The sequence below is a fragment of the Mercenaria mercenaria genome, chromosome 7 (assembly GCF_021730395.1).
Source record: "Mercenaria mercenaria strain notata chromosome 7, MADL_Memer_1, whole genome shotgun sequence".
Lineage (NCBI taxonomy): Eukaryota > Metazoa > Mollusca > Bivalvia > Venerida > Veneridae > Mercenaria > Mercenaria mercenaria.
The window spans coordinates 947,409-964,732 of record NC_069367.1 but is presented as its reverse complement, the minus strand read 5'-3'; the positions used below and the strand labels follow the sequence as shown (position 1 = coordinate 964,732).

General features: G+C 34.1%; 1 protein-coding gene across 3 annotated transcripts in view; it reads right to left on the bottom strand.

Annotated features, from left to right (window-relative positions):
• The window catches only part of LOC128546048 (LIM and senescent cell antigen-like-containing domain protein 1), a 92,173-nt gene that overhangs the window by 45,004 nt on the left and 29,845 nt on the right, over window positions 1-17,324 (bottom strand). Inside the window, exon 1 of one of the 3 annotated variants that reach the window (XM_053547333.1) lies at window positions 12,042-12,253. The exons of 1 other annotated variant lie outside the window; for it this stretch is intronic. In XM_053547333.1, coding sequence (XP_053403308.1) covers window positions 12,042-12,250 — 209 coding nt within the window. In that variant the 5' untranslated portion in view covers window positions 12,251-12,253. Of the gene's footprint in view, window positions 1-3,627; window positions 3,851-12,041; window positions 12,254-17,324 lie in introns of those variants that run through there. One more of the 3 variants, XM_053547336.1, reaches the window with a different exon arrangement.

Here is a 17,324-nt window from a genome sequence, read left to right as displayed (position 1 = left end):
GTCTGCATTTTGGAAACTTTACTTATAATATAATAAAGTAATTTACGCAATCCTCTAAATATTGAAATCTGTTTGCATAAGTAACGATGAAAATAAGCAAACATTTAACAACAGAAAACTTACGACATGAAACGCACGTGTATTGTTTTCCCGCCAAAAATATAATGCACATTGTATCAGCAATAAATTCATTTTAGTGCCCAGAGGCCTGGATTTTGTTACCGTCCGATTTCAAGTCGGAAACAGGAGATCCTGAGTTATTTTCGTATTAATATTAAACAAACTGATAAATTTTGCGAGGAAACATAGAATAACAATGGCGTTTCCGTAACGTTTTCTGTGGCAGCGCCTACGAGTTTAATCGAGAGAGATGTATTGAATGAATTAGACAGGTTACCCTTATAATATTTTTATTCAGAATGTGCAGTAAATATTAGTTCCATCTGTAATTACTGTTTTGATTTATATCGTCCTGAAAACAGATTTCCACAAACACAATATCCGTCATCAAACGCACGTGCTTCTTTCCCACCAAAAGTAAAATCACGTGTCCACAACGTAATCATTTTCGCAAGCATGCCAATCGATCTCATTTCAAATTAACCAAAGGTACTTTTAGATATTAAACAAGAGGTTATTTCAGCTTGTTACTATAGCATTTATCTTTTAGAACTTGCCGCAATAGCATACCATTTTTATTCCTTTTTTCCTCAGAAAATAACGCCTTTAACGTGAAAAATAATTAATCAACGGCTGTTTTGAGACAAAAAGTACCAAACTATAATAGCCATCTGAATACTTCAGCAGGAGAAAGTGGATTTTTATGCTGTTCTGGAATCAACTTGGAGCTATATCAGGAGAGATTTTGAGATTTTGGTCAGTTTGTCCCGTATTCCAGCCAAACTAAAGCAGACACGGGCAGATGCTGTGTGACCGGAGGTACGCATTGATATAAGGACTTGCAACATACAAAAGACATTTTATAAAAATCCGTAATAAAATACTTACGACGAGTTTTTTTTCTTGAATCGAGGCTTTGTTTATATAAAATGCTTGGCGCGATACCTACGGCGTGACGTCAGAAACCACGTGATTGTGCACCGTGATATATCTATGCTGCTAATAACTGCATTGGGATCAACTCAAAATTTTTTTTGGAGGGGGAGGGGGGGGGGGGGGGGTTTTAGGGGCCGTGGAGTTTTTTTCCTGTACCAGTACTTAATCTGTTCTCTGCAAGTAACTTCCAATTTCTCCAGGGACCATATAAATCAGAAGTGAAGGATGAATGATTTCATGCACTGTCTTTTATCAAATTGTCTCAGAACAATATGCCTTGACCACGGTTGGTTTTTTAGGTTTTAAGTCTAAAGGTGGAGATTATGAAGGTCTGGGTGAGCTAAATCAGGACATTAATGTGGGACGTAGGCGAAATGGTATATTCTGATGGACAGACATTTCCATCGCTATATGCCAAGTGGCATATAAAAATAAATGTTAGCTATCAAATCACTAAAGAAAAAACATGCAAAAAATAGTCCCGTTACTTTGGGAAATGCGCCTCACAAGGTCCTTGTCAAATAAATCACAATCAGCGTCAGGGTAGCAAATTCACTATAATGTTGTTATGTGGGGGGGAGGGGTTTATGTCAGACTGCAGGCTAAAGTTATTGAATTACATGCCATCTTTCTTTCTGAATTTCAAACAACTTTCTTCATTTTTCCCCCCTTGCAGTCACTATCATTCAGGAAGATAAATCCAGTTGTATTCTCTGTGCAAACACACACAAGAAACCTTTTGAGGTCAGAACAACAACTGACTTTAAAACTGCCTGAGGCAATGCGAGTTTTACTCCGTATAAAGGGAGAAAACTTATTTTACAACCTTTTACTTGGACTGCAGTTGTTTACTCCCTTTATTATTTACCCTGAAACAATCATTTCACCATTCCAGTGAGTACTTATACTTTAATAAACATTAGATTACAGTGAACAAGGAACTGTAGCACCTGCATATAATTTATTTACATGCTATTTCATCATTTTTGTACATTTTAAGATAGTGGACCAATTATGACACAAGGCAATTCATGTATAACTCGTTAAGGCAACTTAATTCAATGGCATTCTTCAAAGTACATGTGACTCAGAACACACACATTGTCATGGCTTTCCATAACAAGAGCACCGCCTTGCGGGTGCTGACGCTCATCTGATTTTTTTTGTGTAATAGAAATATTGTCCTACCCATGATTTTCTAAGTCTAAAAAGGGCCATCATTCTTGCAAAAAGCGGGATAGAGTTATGTTTCTTGATGTACAGTGTCCACTTATGATGGTGAAAAACTGTTGCAAGTTTCAAAGCAATAGCTTTGATAGTTTATGAGAAAAGTTGACTTAAACATAATACTCAACCAAGAAAATGATTTTCTAAGTCCAAAAGGGGCAATAATTATTGCAAAAAGCAGGATGGAGTTATGTTGCTTGCTTTACAGGGTCAGCTTATGATGGTGAACAAGTGTTGCAAGTTTCAAAGCAATAGCTTTGATAGTTTAAGAGAAAAAGTTGACCTAAACATAAAACTTAACCAAGAAATCTGATATTTTCTAAGTCCAAAAGGGGCCATAAATCTTGCAAAAAGCAGGACGGAGTTATGTTTCTTGCTGTACAGGGTCAACTTATGATGGTGAACAAGTGTTGCAAGTTTTAAAGCAATAGCTTTGATAGTTTAGGATAAAAGCTGACCTAAACATAAAACTTAACCACGAAAACTGATTTTCTAAGTCCAAAAGGGGCAATAAATCTTGCAAAAAGCAAGATGGAGTTATGTTTCTTGATGTACAGGGTCTGCTTATGATGGTGAACAAGTATTCCAAGTTTCAAAGCAATAGCTTTGATAGTTTAGGAGAAAAGTTGACCTAAACATAAAACTTAACCAAGAAATCTGATATTTTCTAAGTACAAAAGGGGCCATAAATCTTGCAAAAAGCAAGATGGAGTTATGTTTCTTGCTATACAGGGTCAGCTTATGATGGTGAACAAGTATTCCAAGTTTCAAAGCAATAGCTTTGATAGTTTAGGAGAAAAGCTGACCTAAACATAAAACTTAACCAGGCAACGCCGACGCCGACAACCGCTCAAGTGATGACAATAACTCATCATTTTTTTTCAAAAAATCAGATGAGCTAAAAATCTGAGAATACCGAAATTGCAGACACTGTAAGGCAATTCGGCATTCTTTGTATGTACAAGTAACTGAATACACACAATCGGCTTTCCATAAAAATCGGAGAATGCTGAAATTGCATATGGAGATTACATTATTTGCCAATTATCATTACAGGTCCACTACCTTAAAGTGTTACAATCCATTATCCTTACCCTGCTAAATTTCTATAATGGACTGGTCCATCATTCAATTTGGGCAGTACCACTTATTATTCAAAGGGGTGTTCACTGAAAATTTACTGACTAAACAGCGAACAGTGCAGACCATGATCAAGCTGCATGGATGTGCTGGCTAATCTTGGTCTGCGCTGGTCGCAAAGGCAGAATCAATTGCCTCCAACAGGCTAAAGGTTAGCCAAATAAGTCTAAAGAAGACATATCTTATAAAAGTCCAAAACCTTACCTGTTAGACATCTTGCTTTTACAGCTCAAGCTTCGTTCCATTATCAACTGATGTAGATCACTCACAAGGAATTCAAAAGTTCAAAGTCGAACAACAATATATTCCAAAATATTGTTTGCTTCCAAAAATCCTCACTAAATTGTACCTCTGAAGAAACCGCACTGATTACAGAATCCTGATTCTAATAAATTTTCTCCTTTCTAATTAGTCCCTTAAATGTCATACAGTTACAAAATGTTTCCTGCAAAAGTCAGCAAAAAATTGTGCAAAAAAAAAAATCCCATATCAGATATTACTATTGATTTGCTATATCATAAAGCATACATCAGCAACAGTGTTCTCTATATTTGCTACAGAGAGTTCTGACTCAGTCCCGATCCGAGGGAGTATCCTATACACTGTATTCTTTATCCAGGAAAGTATATTGTCAAAATACAGTTTATGTATGCATAACAGTATAAAATGCTGCCTGTATCTCTGTGGCAGTCAGAATTAGCACTCCGCTAATGAACTTTACTTTTTTATGCAGGAAAATTTGCAGTAACTTTGCTATATTCTCAATGAACTGAGGTAAGGAATTTGTACAATTGGATTACTTAGAATCAGAGTTAACCACTAACAAGTTCCAGAAAAAAATATGTATATGTCTACACATATGAAATTCGCTATTATCTCTTGACTTAAAGTTCATAATACTATGAAATCATAATATTCGTGAGGGACTACTTTTCGTGGTGGATTTCGTGTTTCACTGAACAAATTAAATTCCCATTCATTTATTTTCAAAAGATTAAATCCACGAACTCATATAACAACGAAACAGCTGATTGGCCAATTGCATAAACCCACGAAATTCCATGCCCATGAATTTTAAATCAAATTTCACATTATTTAAAATTGGAATTGTTTCATCAAGGTAGAATATTAGTAAAATCTAAGATATACATGGCTATTTATCCATATAACAAATAGTAATACATTAACTTTGTATGTATCGCAAATACAGACCCAAAAAAAATCCTTCATAATTTCTTATTTTACAGTACATTAATTTTCAAAGACATAACTTTGAAAATTTAAATCCAACAGCTTATTTCAATTCACAAAAATAAACAATTTCCAGCACTTAGTAAATACTTGTTATTACTGAAAATGAAAATTTTTACCATACTGCAGATGCTCATAAATATTCATTGACCTATCTGTTATGATCTTAATACAAAATAAATGTCATAAGATTGGATATATCACTTTTGATGAAAGCCATATAAAAATATCAAGATATAATACTCAATAATAACAACAGTAAAACCCCAAGGAGATGAGCAAAATACTCCAGTTATCCAAAGTTTCAAACAATAAAAACTAGATGCCGGCACGTGCAAGATGTCGAGCCCGCCCTTTGACCCCTAACTGTGACCTTGACCTTTGAGATTGGAACATGAGGTTTGCACATTACACTCCGTCTCATTGAGTTAAACTTTCATGCCAAATTTAAACAATATTCCTCAATGCATGTTAAACTTATGGGCCGGACAAGATCTGACATGACCTTTCACCTAGGAACCTGGGGTTTGCATATGACACTCCGTCTCACTGAGGTTAACATTCATGCCAAATATAAACAAGAGCACCGCCTTGCGGGTGCTGACGCTCATCTGATTTTTTTTGTGTAATAGAAATATTGTCCTACCCATGATTTTCTAAGTCTAAAAAGGGCCATCATTCTTGCAAAAAGCAGGATAGAGTTATGTTTCTTGATGTACAGTGTCCACTTATGATGGTGAAAAACTGTTGCAAGTTTTAAAGCAATAGCTTTGATAGTTTATGAGAAAAGTTGACTTAAACATAATACTCAACCAAGAAAATGATTTTCTAAGTCCAAAAGGGGCAATAATTATTGCAAAAAGCAGGATGGAGTTATGTTGCTTGCTTTACAGGGTCAGCTTATGATGGTGAACAAGTGTTGCAAGTTTCAAAGCAATAGCTTTGATAGTTTAAGAGAAAAAGTTGACCTAAACATAAAACTTAACCAAGAAATCTGATATTTTCTAAGTCCAAAAGGGGCCATAAATCTTGCAAAAAGCAGGACGGAGTTATGTTTCTTGCTGTACAGGGTCAACTTATGATGGTGAACAAGTGTTGCAAGTTTTAAAGCAATAGCTTTGATAGTTTAGGATAAAAGCTGACCTAAACATAAAACTTAACCACAAAAACTGATTTTCTAAGTCCAAAAGGGGCAATAAATCTTGCAAAAAGCAAGATGGAGTTATGTTTCTTGATGTACAGGGTCTGCTTATGATGGTGAACAAGTATTCCAAGTTTCAAAGCAATAGCTTTGATAGTTTAGGAGAAAAGTTGACCTAAACATAAAACTTAACCAAGAAATCTGATATTTTCTAAGTACAAAAGGGGCCATAAATCTTGCAAAAAGCAAGATGGAGTTATGTTTCTTGCTATACATGGTCAGCTTATGATGGTGAACAAGTATTCCAAGTTTCAAAGCAATAGCTTTGATAGTTTAGGAGAAAAGCTGACCTAAACATAAAACTTAACCAGGCAACGCCGACGCCGACGCCGACAACCGCTCAAGTGATGACAATAACTCATCATTTGTTTTCAAAAAATCAGATGAGCTAAAAAGATTGCTCCATGCATGTCAAAGTTATGGTCTAGACAAACAAATATGTATATGCACATACACCTAACAGCCATTTAGATGACTTATGTTTTCGCTTCTGAAAGCAGGCTTGACAAAAACTAGAAAATGTAAGGAAAACAGCCATGGAGAACACAAATCAGCCCTTGCGCTCCAGCCATCAATGTTGTACTGAGCAGTCTATTATAGTCTGTGTTCAGACCGTATGTTTTGTTCAGAGGAGATAAGTCCTGAGGCTATTCAAATTTTGTATAATTATGTCCCTTGTCTTCTCCAAACATAGATAATCAGAGCCAAGATGATGAAGTCAGAATATCTTTACAAATTTTTTTTTTCTAAAATAAAAAAAGATTATCTAGTCGGTAGTTACTGTATTTGCAAATGAATAGTTTATGGACACCTGCTTAAACAGAATATTATGTATTAAACTGAAATGAGACACGTTTTGAAAGAAACTACTTCTGATTTCTTTTAAATTTATTTTTAATTACTCTGCAAAAACACAATACTCTAAATGTACAAATAATTACAGAATGGGTGGAAAAAATTTAAAAGGGAACACACATTTTATCAAAATGAAAATCATGTTAATGTGATTTAGTTTGTAGAAGTATAAACTTTCACTTAAATCATGATGAATGATGCAGTAAAAGCTGTGATTTAATGTAAGATCTTATACCTTTTAATGCCTTCCAGACATTTCACATATATTTTGTAGTGAAATAGTATAGAAAGTGAGAATGATCATATATCAAAGCTTAGCTTGTTTTTTCCTCCAAATTATCATCTGGCTGTATAACAATAATTTTTAACCTTTACTCTGCTAAATGTCTAAAATTGACTGGTCCATCATTCAATTTGGGCAATACCATTCATTAATCACTGAAAATTTACTGACTGAACAGCGTGCAGACCAGAATCAGCATGAACGGATGTGCAGGTTGATGTTGGTCTGCACTGGTTGCAAAGGCAAAATCAATTGCCACCAGCAGAGTATAAATGTTAATATCATGCAATAATATTTCATTTTTCAATTAAATCCTACTATGAAACAAAATAATCCTTTAAAAATCCATAAAACTCTTAATTTAGCATATCAATAATTTATCCCTCTCAGTAAAATTTTTCACACAAATCAATTTGTAATATATTAGCTGAAAATGCACAATTTCTGCCAACTATTATACATGAATAATGAATTGTCTAACAAAAATATTTTGCAGCTACTGTGTAACAACACATCACTATAAAGTGACGGACGGAAAAACGACAACACTATAACAAGTGAAGATCTATGTGTTTGTATGGGCCTACTTAGAACACTTACGCTGTCAACTTCTGATTACAAACTACATCCGAATAACATTTTTTCGGCAATCAAGTAACAAAATCATTCAAAATTACTAAATGTACTATCTGTCATCATATTTTGATGCAATTTAGCCTAACTTTTTTTATTTTTATGTTAGGACAAGAATTTCTGGATTTTCTTATTTTATAGATAACATATTTGGGAATAATTATCAATTCTCAATGAATGAGGATTTAATTAAATTAAGGATTTACCAAAAGCCCTAGACTAGCTCCTAGACTATGATGTATCTTTTTACATTTTTATGATTGAATGTAGTGAACTGAGCCAGTCTATATCCTATGTCCAATTTCAACATCAGTCCTGTGTGAAAATCTCAAAAATAGACTAGCATTCGTCCCTATGAAATTGAATTTGTCAAAAAAAGTAAAAATATAGAAATATTATTATCAGTCTAGTAGCTAGTCTACAAAGGCCCCTAAATGCAGACAGTTGGATCCTTTAAACAAATCAAAAAGGCCAATACATGGATGCATCTGACCAAGTTTGGTAAACACATCTATTTAGCTAATCAATGAGAAGAAATTGTTTGAAGTTTTTTTTCTATTCTTAGATCTGGCCGGTAGGGGTGCGTACCGGTTCTCGATATGTATCGAATACCGGTATTCAGGGTTCGATCGATACATCGGATCGAACGTTCCTGTATCGATCAAAATATCGATCAAAAGCTAACTACATGGTAAATGGCCTCATTACCCGCAGATACCTATGTATAATGCGCATTTTTTTTGACCCCCGGGACCATCCCCAATCGTGGGCGGCAGATTAAACACAGGTATAGATGATTTTCCAACTTCGAAACAAGTTTGTTTCCGATGGTCGCCATTTTGGTAAAGGGAAACTACTCTCCGCGCTAACTGTCACCGCTAAAATATAAGATTGCCGTTACGTTCCGTAAAAGATCGAATGGTTTAATTTTCTTTCAAACAAAATTAATTTCATACAAATTTGGAAGTATTTTGATTAAAGAAATATTAATAAATCACAAAATTTATGATACTAATTACAGATCGAGTATTCTTTTTAACCGAGATCAAGCTGTGAACAACAAAATTGACAGAGGTGACAGCTAACTGCTGGCTATTTGATCATAACAAAAAGACTATCACACCTTTTGTTATCATTTGAACTGAGAAGGTCATGTCATTTTGAAAGATACCATTCTGAAATATTGAATCAGCTGTTAGTTATTTCTTCAAAATAGTTAATTAAAAAAAGGTAAAACAACAATTCTAATATGCTTGCCTCTGTTTCCTAAAGAAAAATGTATCCAAGTCCTGTGATTTTGACTCGGAACAGACCGACCTTAGAATTGAGTAATAAAGTTCATATTGCATTACTATAATGGTCTTGTACTCTGTTATTATTCTGTTTGAAAATATCATATGATATATCGGATATCGATCATTTTGTATCGATACAAATATCGTATCGATCATTTTGACCGATACGCACCCCTACTGGCCGGCCCAGAAGATCTAAGTCAATAAGAACCATTTGAGCAAATTTGAAAGATGTCCATCCTTAGGAGGCTACAGAGTAAGATCAGTGAATAATCTATCAAGCCATCAATGGCTCATAATGCAATAGCCATATTTTTCATTATTAATTTCTTGTTAAATCCTTATTCTTAATAAATCATTAACAAAGCAAAAGGTTTTATTGAATAAATTATTTCTGATTACCTCCCTTTATCACCCTAAATATGAATGGATTAATGTTGACACTATGCAACAGCATGGATAGTTTACAGGTGTAATTTAACTGCCTGTAACATTTTGCAATTGGAATGTTTGCTTGTTTGTTTTGGGTTTAACACCGTTTTTCAACAGTATTTCAGTCATGTAACTGTGGGCAGTTAACCTAACCAGTGTTACTGGATTCTGTACCAGTACAAACCTGTTCTCCGCAAGTAACTGCCAACTTCCCCACATGAATCAGAGGTGGAGGACTAATGATTTCAGACACAATGTCATTTATGAAACAGTCACGGGGAACATACGCCCCGCCCGAGGATCAAAGCTTGCGACCCCACGATCCATAGACCAACGCTCTTACCTACTGAGCTAAGCGGGTGGGCTCGCAATTGGCATGTATCCTAACAGGTGTAACTGCATGTAACATTTTGCAATTGGCATGTATCCTAACAGGTGTAACACTTTGCAATCAGCATGGTACCGGTAACAAGTTTTATTACTGCGTGTAACACTTTGCAATCAGCATGGTACTGGTAACAGGTTTAATAACTGTGTGTTACACTTTGCAATCAGCATGACTGTATAGGTTACAGGTGTAACTGCGTGTAACAGTTTGCAATCAGCATGGTATCAGTAACAGGACGTGTAACTGTGTGTAACACTTTGAAATCAGAATGTATCTGGTAACAGGTGTATCTGCGTGTAACACTTCGCAAACGGCATGTATCGGTTACAGGTGGAACACTTTGTAATCAGTATGTATTGGTTATAGATGTAACTGCGAGTAACACTTTGCAATCAGCATGGTACCGGTAACAGGTGTAACTGCATGTAACACTTTGCAATCAGTATGGTATCGGTAACAGGTGTAACTGCATGTAACACTTTGCAAACGGCATGTATCGATTACAGGTGTAACACTTTGTAATCAGTATGTATTGGTTATAGATGTAACTGCATGTAACACTTTGCAATCAGCATGGTACCGGTAACAGGTGTAACTGCATGTAACACTTTGCAATCAGTATGGTATCGGTAACAGGTGTAACTGCGTGTAACACTTTGCAATCGGCATGTATTCATTACAGGTGTAACTGCATGTAACACAACAGCAACAGTATTGCACTATATATTGCTTATCTCATTATCAACAATATTCAATTTGCAATATTCCTTTCCACAGTATCAAAAGTATTAAGGCAATATTCCTTTCCACAATATTGATAATATTGTGATATTCTTTTCCACAATATCAACAGTATTGTAATTATTTCTATCCGCAACATCCAAGAGTATTCACAGTATTGCAATATTCCTTCCCTCAATATCAGCAGTATGTGTCAACAGTCCATTCCACAATATCAATAGTATTGCAAGTCTTTTCGAAAAAATCCCCAGTCCTCAACATCGACAGAACTGCAATATTCCTTTCCACAAAAACAACAGTACTGTACTACAATATTCCAATCCACAGTATTCCAATATTCCTTTCAACAGTATCAACAGTATTGCAATATTCCTTTCCACAATAACAACAGTACTGTACTACAATATTCCTTTCAACAGTATCAACAGTATTGCAATATTCCTTTCAACAGTATCAACAGTATTGCAATATTCCTTTCAATAGTATCAACAGTATTGCAATATTCCTTTCAACAGTATCAACAGTATTGCAATATTTCTTTCCACAATAACAACAGTACTGTACTGCAATATTTCTTTCTTCAATATCAATAATACTGCAATATTCCATTCCACAGTATATTCCCAAGAACAAGTTAACAGTATTGCAATACATGTATTCCATTCTGCAGTAACAACAGTATTGCAATATTTCATTCCACAATACCAACAGTACTGCAATATTCCATTCTGCAGTAACAGCACTAATTGCAATATTCCATTCCATAATACCAACAGTACTGAAAATTATTCCATTCTGCAGTAACAGTAGTATTGCAATATTCCACTGGTATTGCAATTTTCCACTCCACAGTATCAACAGTATTGAAATATTCCTTTCAACAGTATCAACAGTATTGCAATATTCCTTTCAACAGTATCAACAGTATTGCAATATTCCTTTCAACAGTATCAACAGTATTGCAATATTCCATTCCACAATATCAACAGTATTGCATAATTATGTTTCACAGTATCAGTAGTATTACAAATTATTCCTTTCCTCAATATCAACAGTATTGCAATAATCCTTTCCTCAACAGCAAAAGTACTGCAATATACCTTTCCTCAATATTAGTTATATTGCAATATTCCTTTCCTCAATATCAGTAGTATTGCAATATACCTTTCCTCAATATCAGTAGTATTGCAAAATACCTTTCCTCAATATCAGTAGTATTGCAAAATCCCTTTCCTCAATATCAGTATGTAAAATCCCTTTCCTAAATATCAGTAGTATTGCAAAATCCTTTTCCTCAATATCAGTAGTATTGCAATATACCTTTCCTCAATATCAGTAGTATTGCAAAATAAAGTAAATTTTTATATTCATTTTAGTAGTATCAATAATACTGAAACATTTGTTTCCACAACATCAATTAGTTATAATTAACAGTCCCTGTTGCAACATCAACACTATTGCAACAAGTGAAATAGGCTTCAAAAGTCATTACAAGACCAGAAGAGTATGCAAATTTTCAGCAACACAATGAAAACTTACCTCAATACTTTATCCAGTATATCTAAAGACCCGTCAGTCATTACTTCAGGAGTAGCTAACGGAGCTTTTATAGGCTTCCCTGACTCAGTACGTACCGATTCATTCCTTATAGAGTTAGTAATACTTTGTTCTTTACCATCACTCGCTCCGACACTTTCATCTTTACTCGTACCATTATCTTCCTGAACTTTCCCCATTTTTAATGACATATCAGTAGTTTTATTTTCCATTGTTCACTTTTTCCTTTTAGTCTATATTACAACTTGTCATATTTGTAAATAATTAAGTTTATAAACTTCTAAAAATAGCAAAATTTGTTTTAAGTCTAATTTAAAATTTATGCACCGTGACTTTCTAAATATGCAAAGTGAAGTTATTTAATTACTGTAGTTTAACTTTTAAATAAAGCATCTCCCACATAAATCGTCACTTGTAAACATTTGAATATTCATTCATCTTGTGTGTTTTTTAAAAACTTTAATTTAGATGAACTGTTTGCAAATATACCAGCCAGTCACGCAGATAACAGCTTGCACTTTAAACAGAACTGGTACAAGTTGAAAACATTCCAAATTTTGAAGAAAAAGAAAAACACAAGTTATGAACAACTCATTGAAGCCATCTGCACTCGAGCAGAAAAGAATTTCTTCAATTAAAATGCAAACATACAGACAGCTTGACTCATTCTGGAGGAAGGACATACATTCATGTCGCATTACCTGAAAGAAGCTATTCATTTAACACAGATTATACAACACACAGCGGGCATTCTGTCACTGTCACACTGAAGATATCCTTTACAGCCAAATATCCCTCCCACTTGTTTTGAAAATCTACTTTTGAAACTATTCAGTAATTCACTATTCAAGATCATCTTCATACATTAGAAACACATCATTTCAAAGTCTCATGTAGATTTCAATATTTCAAACAGCATGCAAGCATAAAAATTTATGTCAAAACGCAGTACTGTGAAATCATTTAATTTCGTGGGTATGAAATTTCGTGGTTTTGGTCAAAACGGCAATTTCGTGGGGATATGAATTCGTGGATTTCAACTTTTGAACATAAAATTAATTGGAATTTTACTTGTTCGTTGGGATTAAATTTCGTGGATTGACTCAACCACGAAATCCACGAAAATTAGTCCCCCACGAAAATTAATGATTTCACAGTATTAAAATTTGAAACTTAACACTACATAATTTAAAGCCTTGTGGGTGACAGAAATTCTGGTTTCAGATATATAGGAATTGTACATTATAATTTTAGTAAATCAAAGCAAAAAACTTGACACTTAAAAGATATGAAATGCCCATTTTTCAGTAAAATATTTTATCTTTAGTTATTTATTTCAAATGCAGAAAACCATCGTAAAGTGTAACTAATATTTAACTTTACTAAATATATCAGCTATTTATTTATGTAGAGCTATATTTATAATTCAATGTCATGCAGTAATTGTCATTTGTTAAAAAAAACTTCCAGTTTTAATGGCAAAACACATTTATACTGCGTTTTTTTTCAATGCTTGAATTCTGAAGTTGACACATCCCATGACTAAATGTATACTGAACTGGGCATACAGTTTTCATTTCCTTTGAATTCTTGCTTCGTCATACTAAAGCCAGTCAAACTGTTTTACAATCAACCCTTATAATTTCAACTGTTTATTAGCAAAATAACGACATGTACAATATCTTTTTAGGCGTAAAAAAAATTGTTTGTTTCCAGTATCCCGACCTACCCTAAATTTTTGGCCCAACCCTAAATGTTTTTATGGCCTTGGAGAATATTTTTTTCAACTTTTTAACAAAAAGTTGTAAAACTGCCCTTTTTATGCTTTAAACATGGCCAGTGATGTTAGAAATCAACTTACTGATGCTCTGAAGGCATAACCCCTTTATCTGTATTCATTTTTTGACACAAAAATAATTTCTGAAAAGTCTCCCTTTATAAAAAAAAAATTCCCCCCATAAAAAATTTTTTCCAACCTACCTACCCTAATTTTTTTTAGCATGTTACCGGAAACAAAGAATTTTTTTTTAGGCCTTATCATTATTTTTATTTCTTTTATTTGGCTTACATAAATAGCTATCCAGGCGGAATCCCCAGCTTATAGAAGTGGGTGCTCTCAAAATTTGGGATCCTCTGGCTCTCGGGACATTGTTACATGTAGTGATGAACCCTGGGTTATGTTATTGGATGCTCAAGTTGGAGGTCATAGATGCGAGCCCCACTGAAGTTACAACCCTACATTCTCATGTATGACACTAGTACTAGTACTGGTTTAACATTTTCAAGGAATCTGATAAAAGTATGATTCAAATAAGAATCAAGCTAAAATAAGTCAGTATTTATACTCGAGTTTATTCTAATTGAGCAAAGGGAAAGAACTCACTAGCACTATGAAAAAAATTGCTTGAAGAGTTATCTCCACTGCTATAAGTTAACAAAGGTGTTATTTAACTGAATAGCTATCAAATATGGTCTAAAAACCGCTTTTGCAGGTAATACATATTTTGGACATAGCACCAAGGCTACATAGGTCAGAAACTAAAAATGCCAGTGTCATATTTTACGAGGGAACAAGAGCAGTATGGGATATATTAAAGAATCAAAATTTAGCTAACTTTCCAACAATTAGAAAACGGCCGAAAATGTCTATGTTTGGTAGCTTTAGCTAATATGTAATTGGGTTAACCTTAACCACAAACAATAACCAAAGAAATCTGACTTATGGCAAAACTTCAAGACATACATTGACTTATTAGATTTAGAAGAACCATTAATGCAGTTTAGAAGGACAATCAGCAGCTTTATGAAAGGCATAAAAAGTAATAAAGTTCCCTGACTAAAGCCCCTTTGATTGCATTATTCCACAGTCAAAGTTCCACCATTAATTAATATATACTTTAAAATTCAAAAATAAGAACAAAAACTATCCAATGACAGCAGGCTCAACATTTTAAAAATCTTCCACATAACATTAGCTAAACTTTCATACAAAAGCTAAAGCCTGGCTCCCTGGCTGCAGCATGGTTATCTTTTTTAAAATACTGTAAACATTTTTAAAGTAAATTTTACGCCTCTAAATTAGCACACTTAATCTGACAGCTTAAATGTAGTCAGGTTAAAAAGTGATGTCTACTTATCTTAAGTTTTGAGAGCTTGTAGAAAATAGTATAAATCAATTGATGTAGAGCTTGCAGAAAATAGTTTATTATGAATTAATTGGTGTGCATAAATGTACACATACAGAAAATATAGTTCTAATGTGTTTAAAGCTACAAAGGCTATGCTGAAATAGAATAAATATTGCTGTAGATTTAATTAAGAAATGAAATGATTTTTTTCGGTGTTCATGTGAAACGAACAACAGAATAGGATCTGTTTAATTTGCCGATCCTATTCTGTCGTTCATTTTGCATGAACACCGAAAAAAAAAATAGTTTCATTTCTTATATTTACATTTATATTTCCGTTCCATTTGTAAACAAGATAATATTATAAATTGCACATATTTTGTGGTATTTAACATTAAAATCAGCTTCCCGGCCATTCTGTTCAACACACGGAATAACTGCGACGTCATCTGAGGAAAGTTCTCCCTGACTATACGCGGACGTCGTCAAAACAGCAGTCGGTTATCACTAAGCAGCGATGACGTAAATTTCGTGCCTTTCCTTTTGCTGTTCATACGAAATGAATGTCATAAATTTCAATGGAAAAGACTAGGGCAAATGTAAATATAAACAAGAGCACCGCCTTGCGGGTGCTGACGCTCATCTAATTTTTTTGTATAATAGAAAAATTGTCCTACCCATAATTTTCTAAGTCCAAAAAGGACCATAATTCTTGCAAAAAGCAGGATGGGGTTATGTTTCTTGATGTACATTTGTACAGAGCCAGCTTATGATGATGAACAACAGTTGCAAGTTTCAAAGCAATAGCTTTGATTGTTTAGGAGAAAAGGTCCTCCCCCTGGAAAATTTTGAAATAGAGGAATGGAATGGTGGCCTCTGGTGCGTTTTTGGACCTATTTTTTGAGAAAATATTTATTCTTTGCCAAAACAGTTGAAAGCAACTTTGATGAGCCAACTGGGGGCACAGGCCCCTGGGCCCAGCCATGGATCCAGGCCTGATCACTCAATGAAGTAAATCTATGTTTCATGAAGCTGTAGCCTAAGAACTCGTGGAAACTGATAGAAGCAACCTCTGAAGATGAATCTTAAAGAATATAAACTTCAATAAATTAATTGGATCATTATATGCATGACCTTGTGCAAAAACAAATTTAAGTTCAGACAGATATATTACAAAAAATTAGGGACAATAGTAGTATTAGAATTACCGAAGCGAGCGTCTTTTACCTCATTTGACCTTTTAACCCTCGGTCCAAACTGACCAATGCCGGACAATTTAAAATACTTTAAAATCCACAGGTTTTAAACCCAGCACTTAACCCAACCCTAAACTTATAATACTAACTCGCGAAGCTAAAACCTTTGGGGTCTTTGACCCAGTCAGACCTACAGTCTTCGGTTGCACTCGGTACACTTGCACCTTTAATAAGTTTATCAATCAATATCGTTTGTAAGCTCAATGTAAAGCGACACCGGTGTCGTTCTATTGATATTTACTTTCATTGATAAAACCGATATGTTTACATTTGTAGTACAATTCGTTTAAACTTCCTTGTATCGATTTACTTTTAACAGCGTTTTAATATAAAGTCAAAGTAAATCATTTCATTTTTTAAAAATATAATGGGGAAAACCCAAAAATTCAACCAATAAAAATAATCGAAAAAAAAACCTGCCATTTTTTCTCCCAAGTTGCAGCAAACTTTCATTGTTTTTTATTTTGGCCAAACCCCTTGGCCAAAATTTTTGGAAAAATTTGGCAGTTTAAATTTTAAAAATATTTATTAAAAAAAGAAGGTGGGTTTAGGCTTTGATCTTTTTTTTCAATTAGTAAGTATTTTATTGGGGAAACAAAATTAATTAAAAGTTTAATTAACTTTTAACCAAAAGGCGTTTCATAAAGGGAAAACAGGTTCATCTGATATGAGAATTTGAGAAAACCCCCCCCCCTCAAAAGCAAAATGAAAAATCGTAGAGCCGAACCCCCTAGGGGTGAATACAAACTTTTTTTCCTTTTTTTTAGATAAATTTAATTTTTTTCTTAACAAGAATAACTTTCTGCAAAGTCCTCAGCTCCTCACTGTTAATTTACTTTATCAAATATCCCCAAAAAGTAAAAAATCCCTGGGGCCTATTT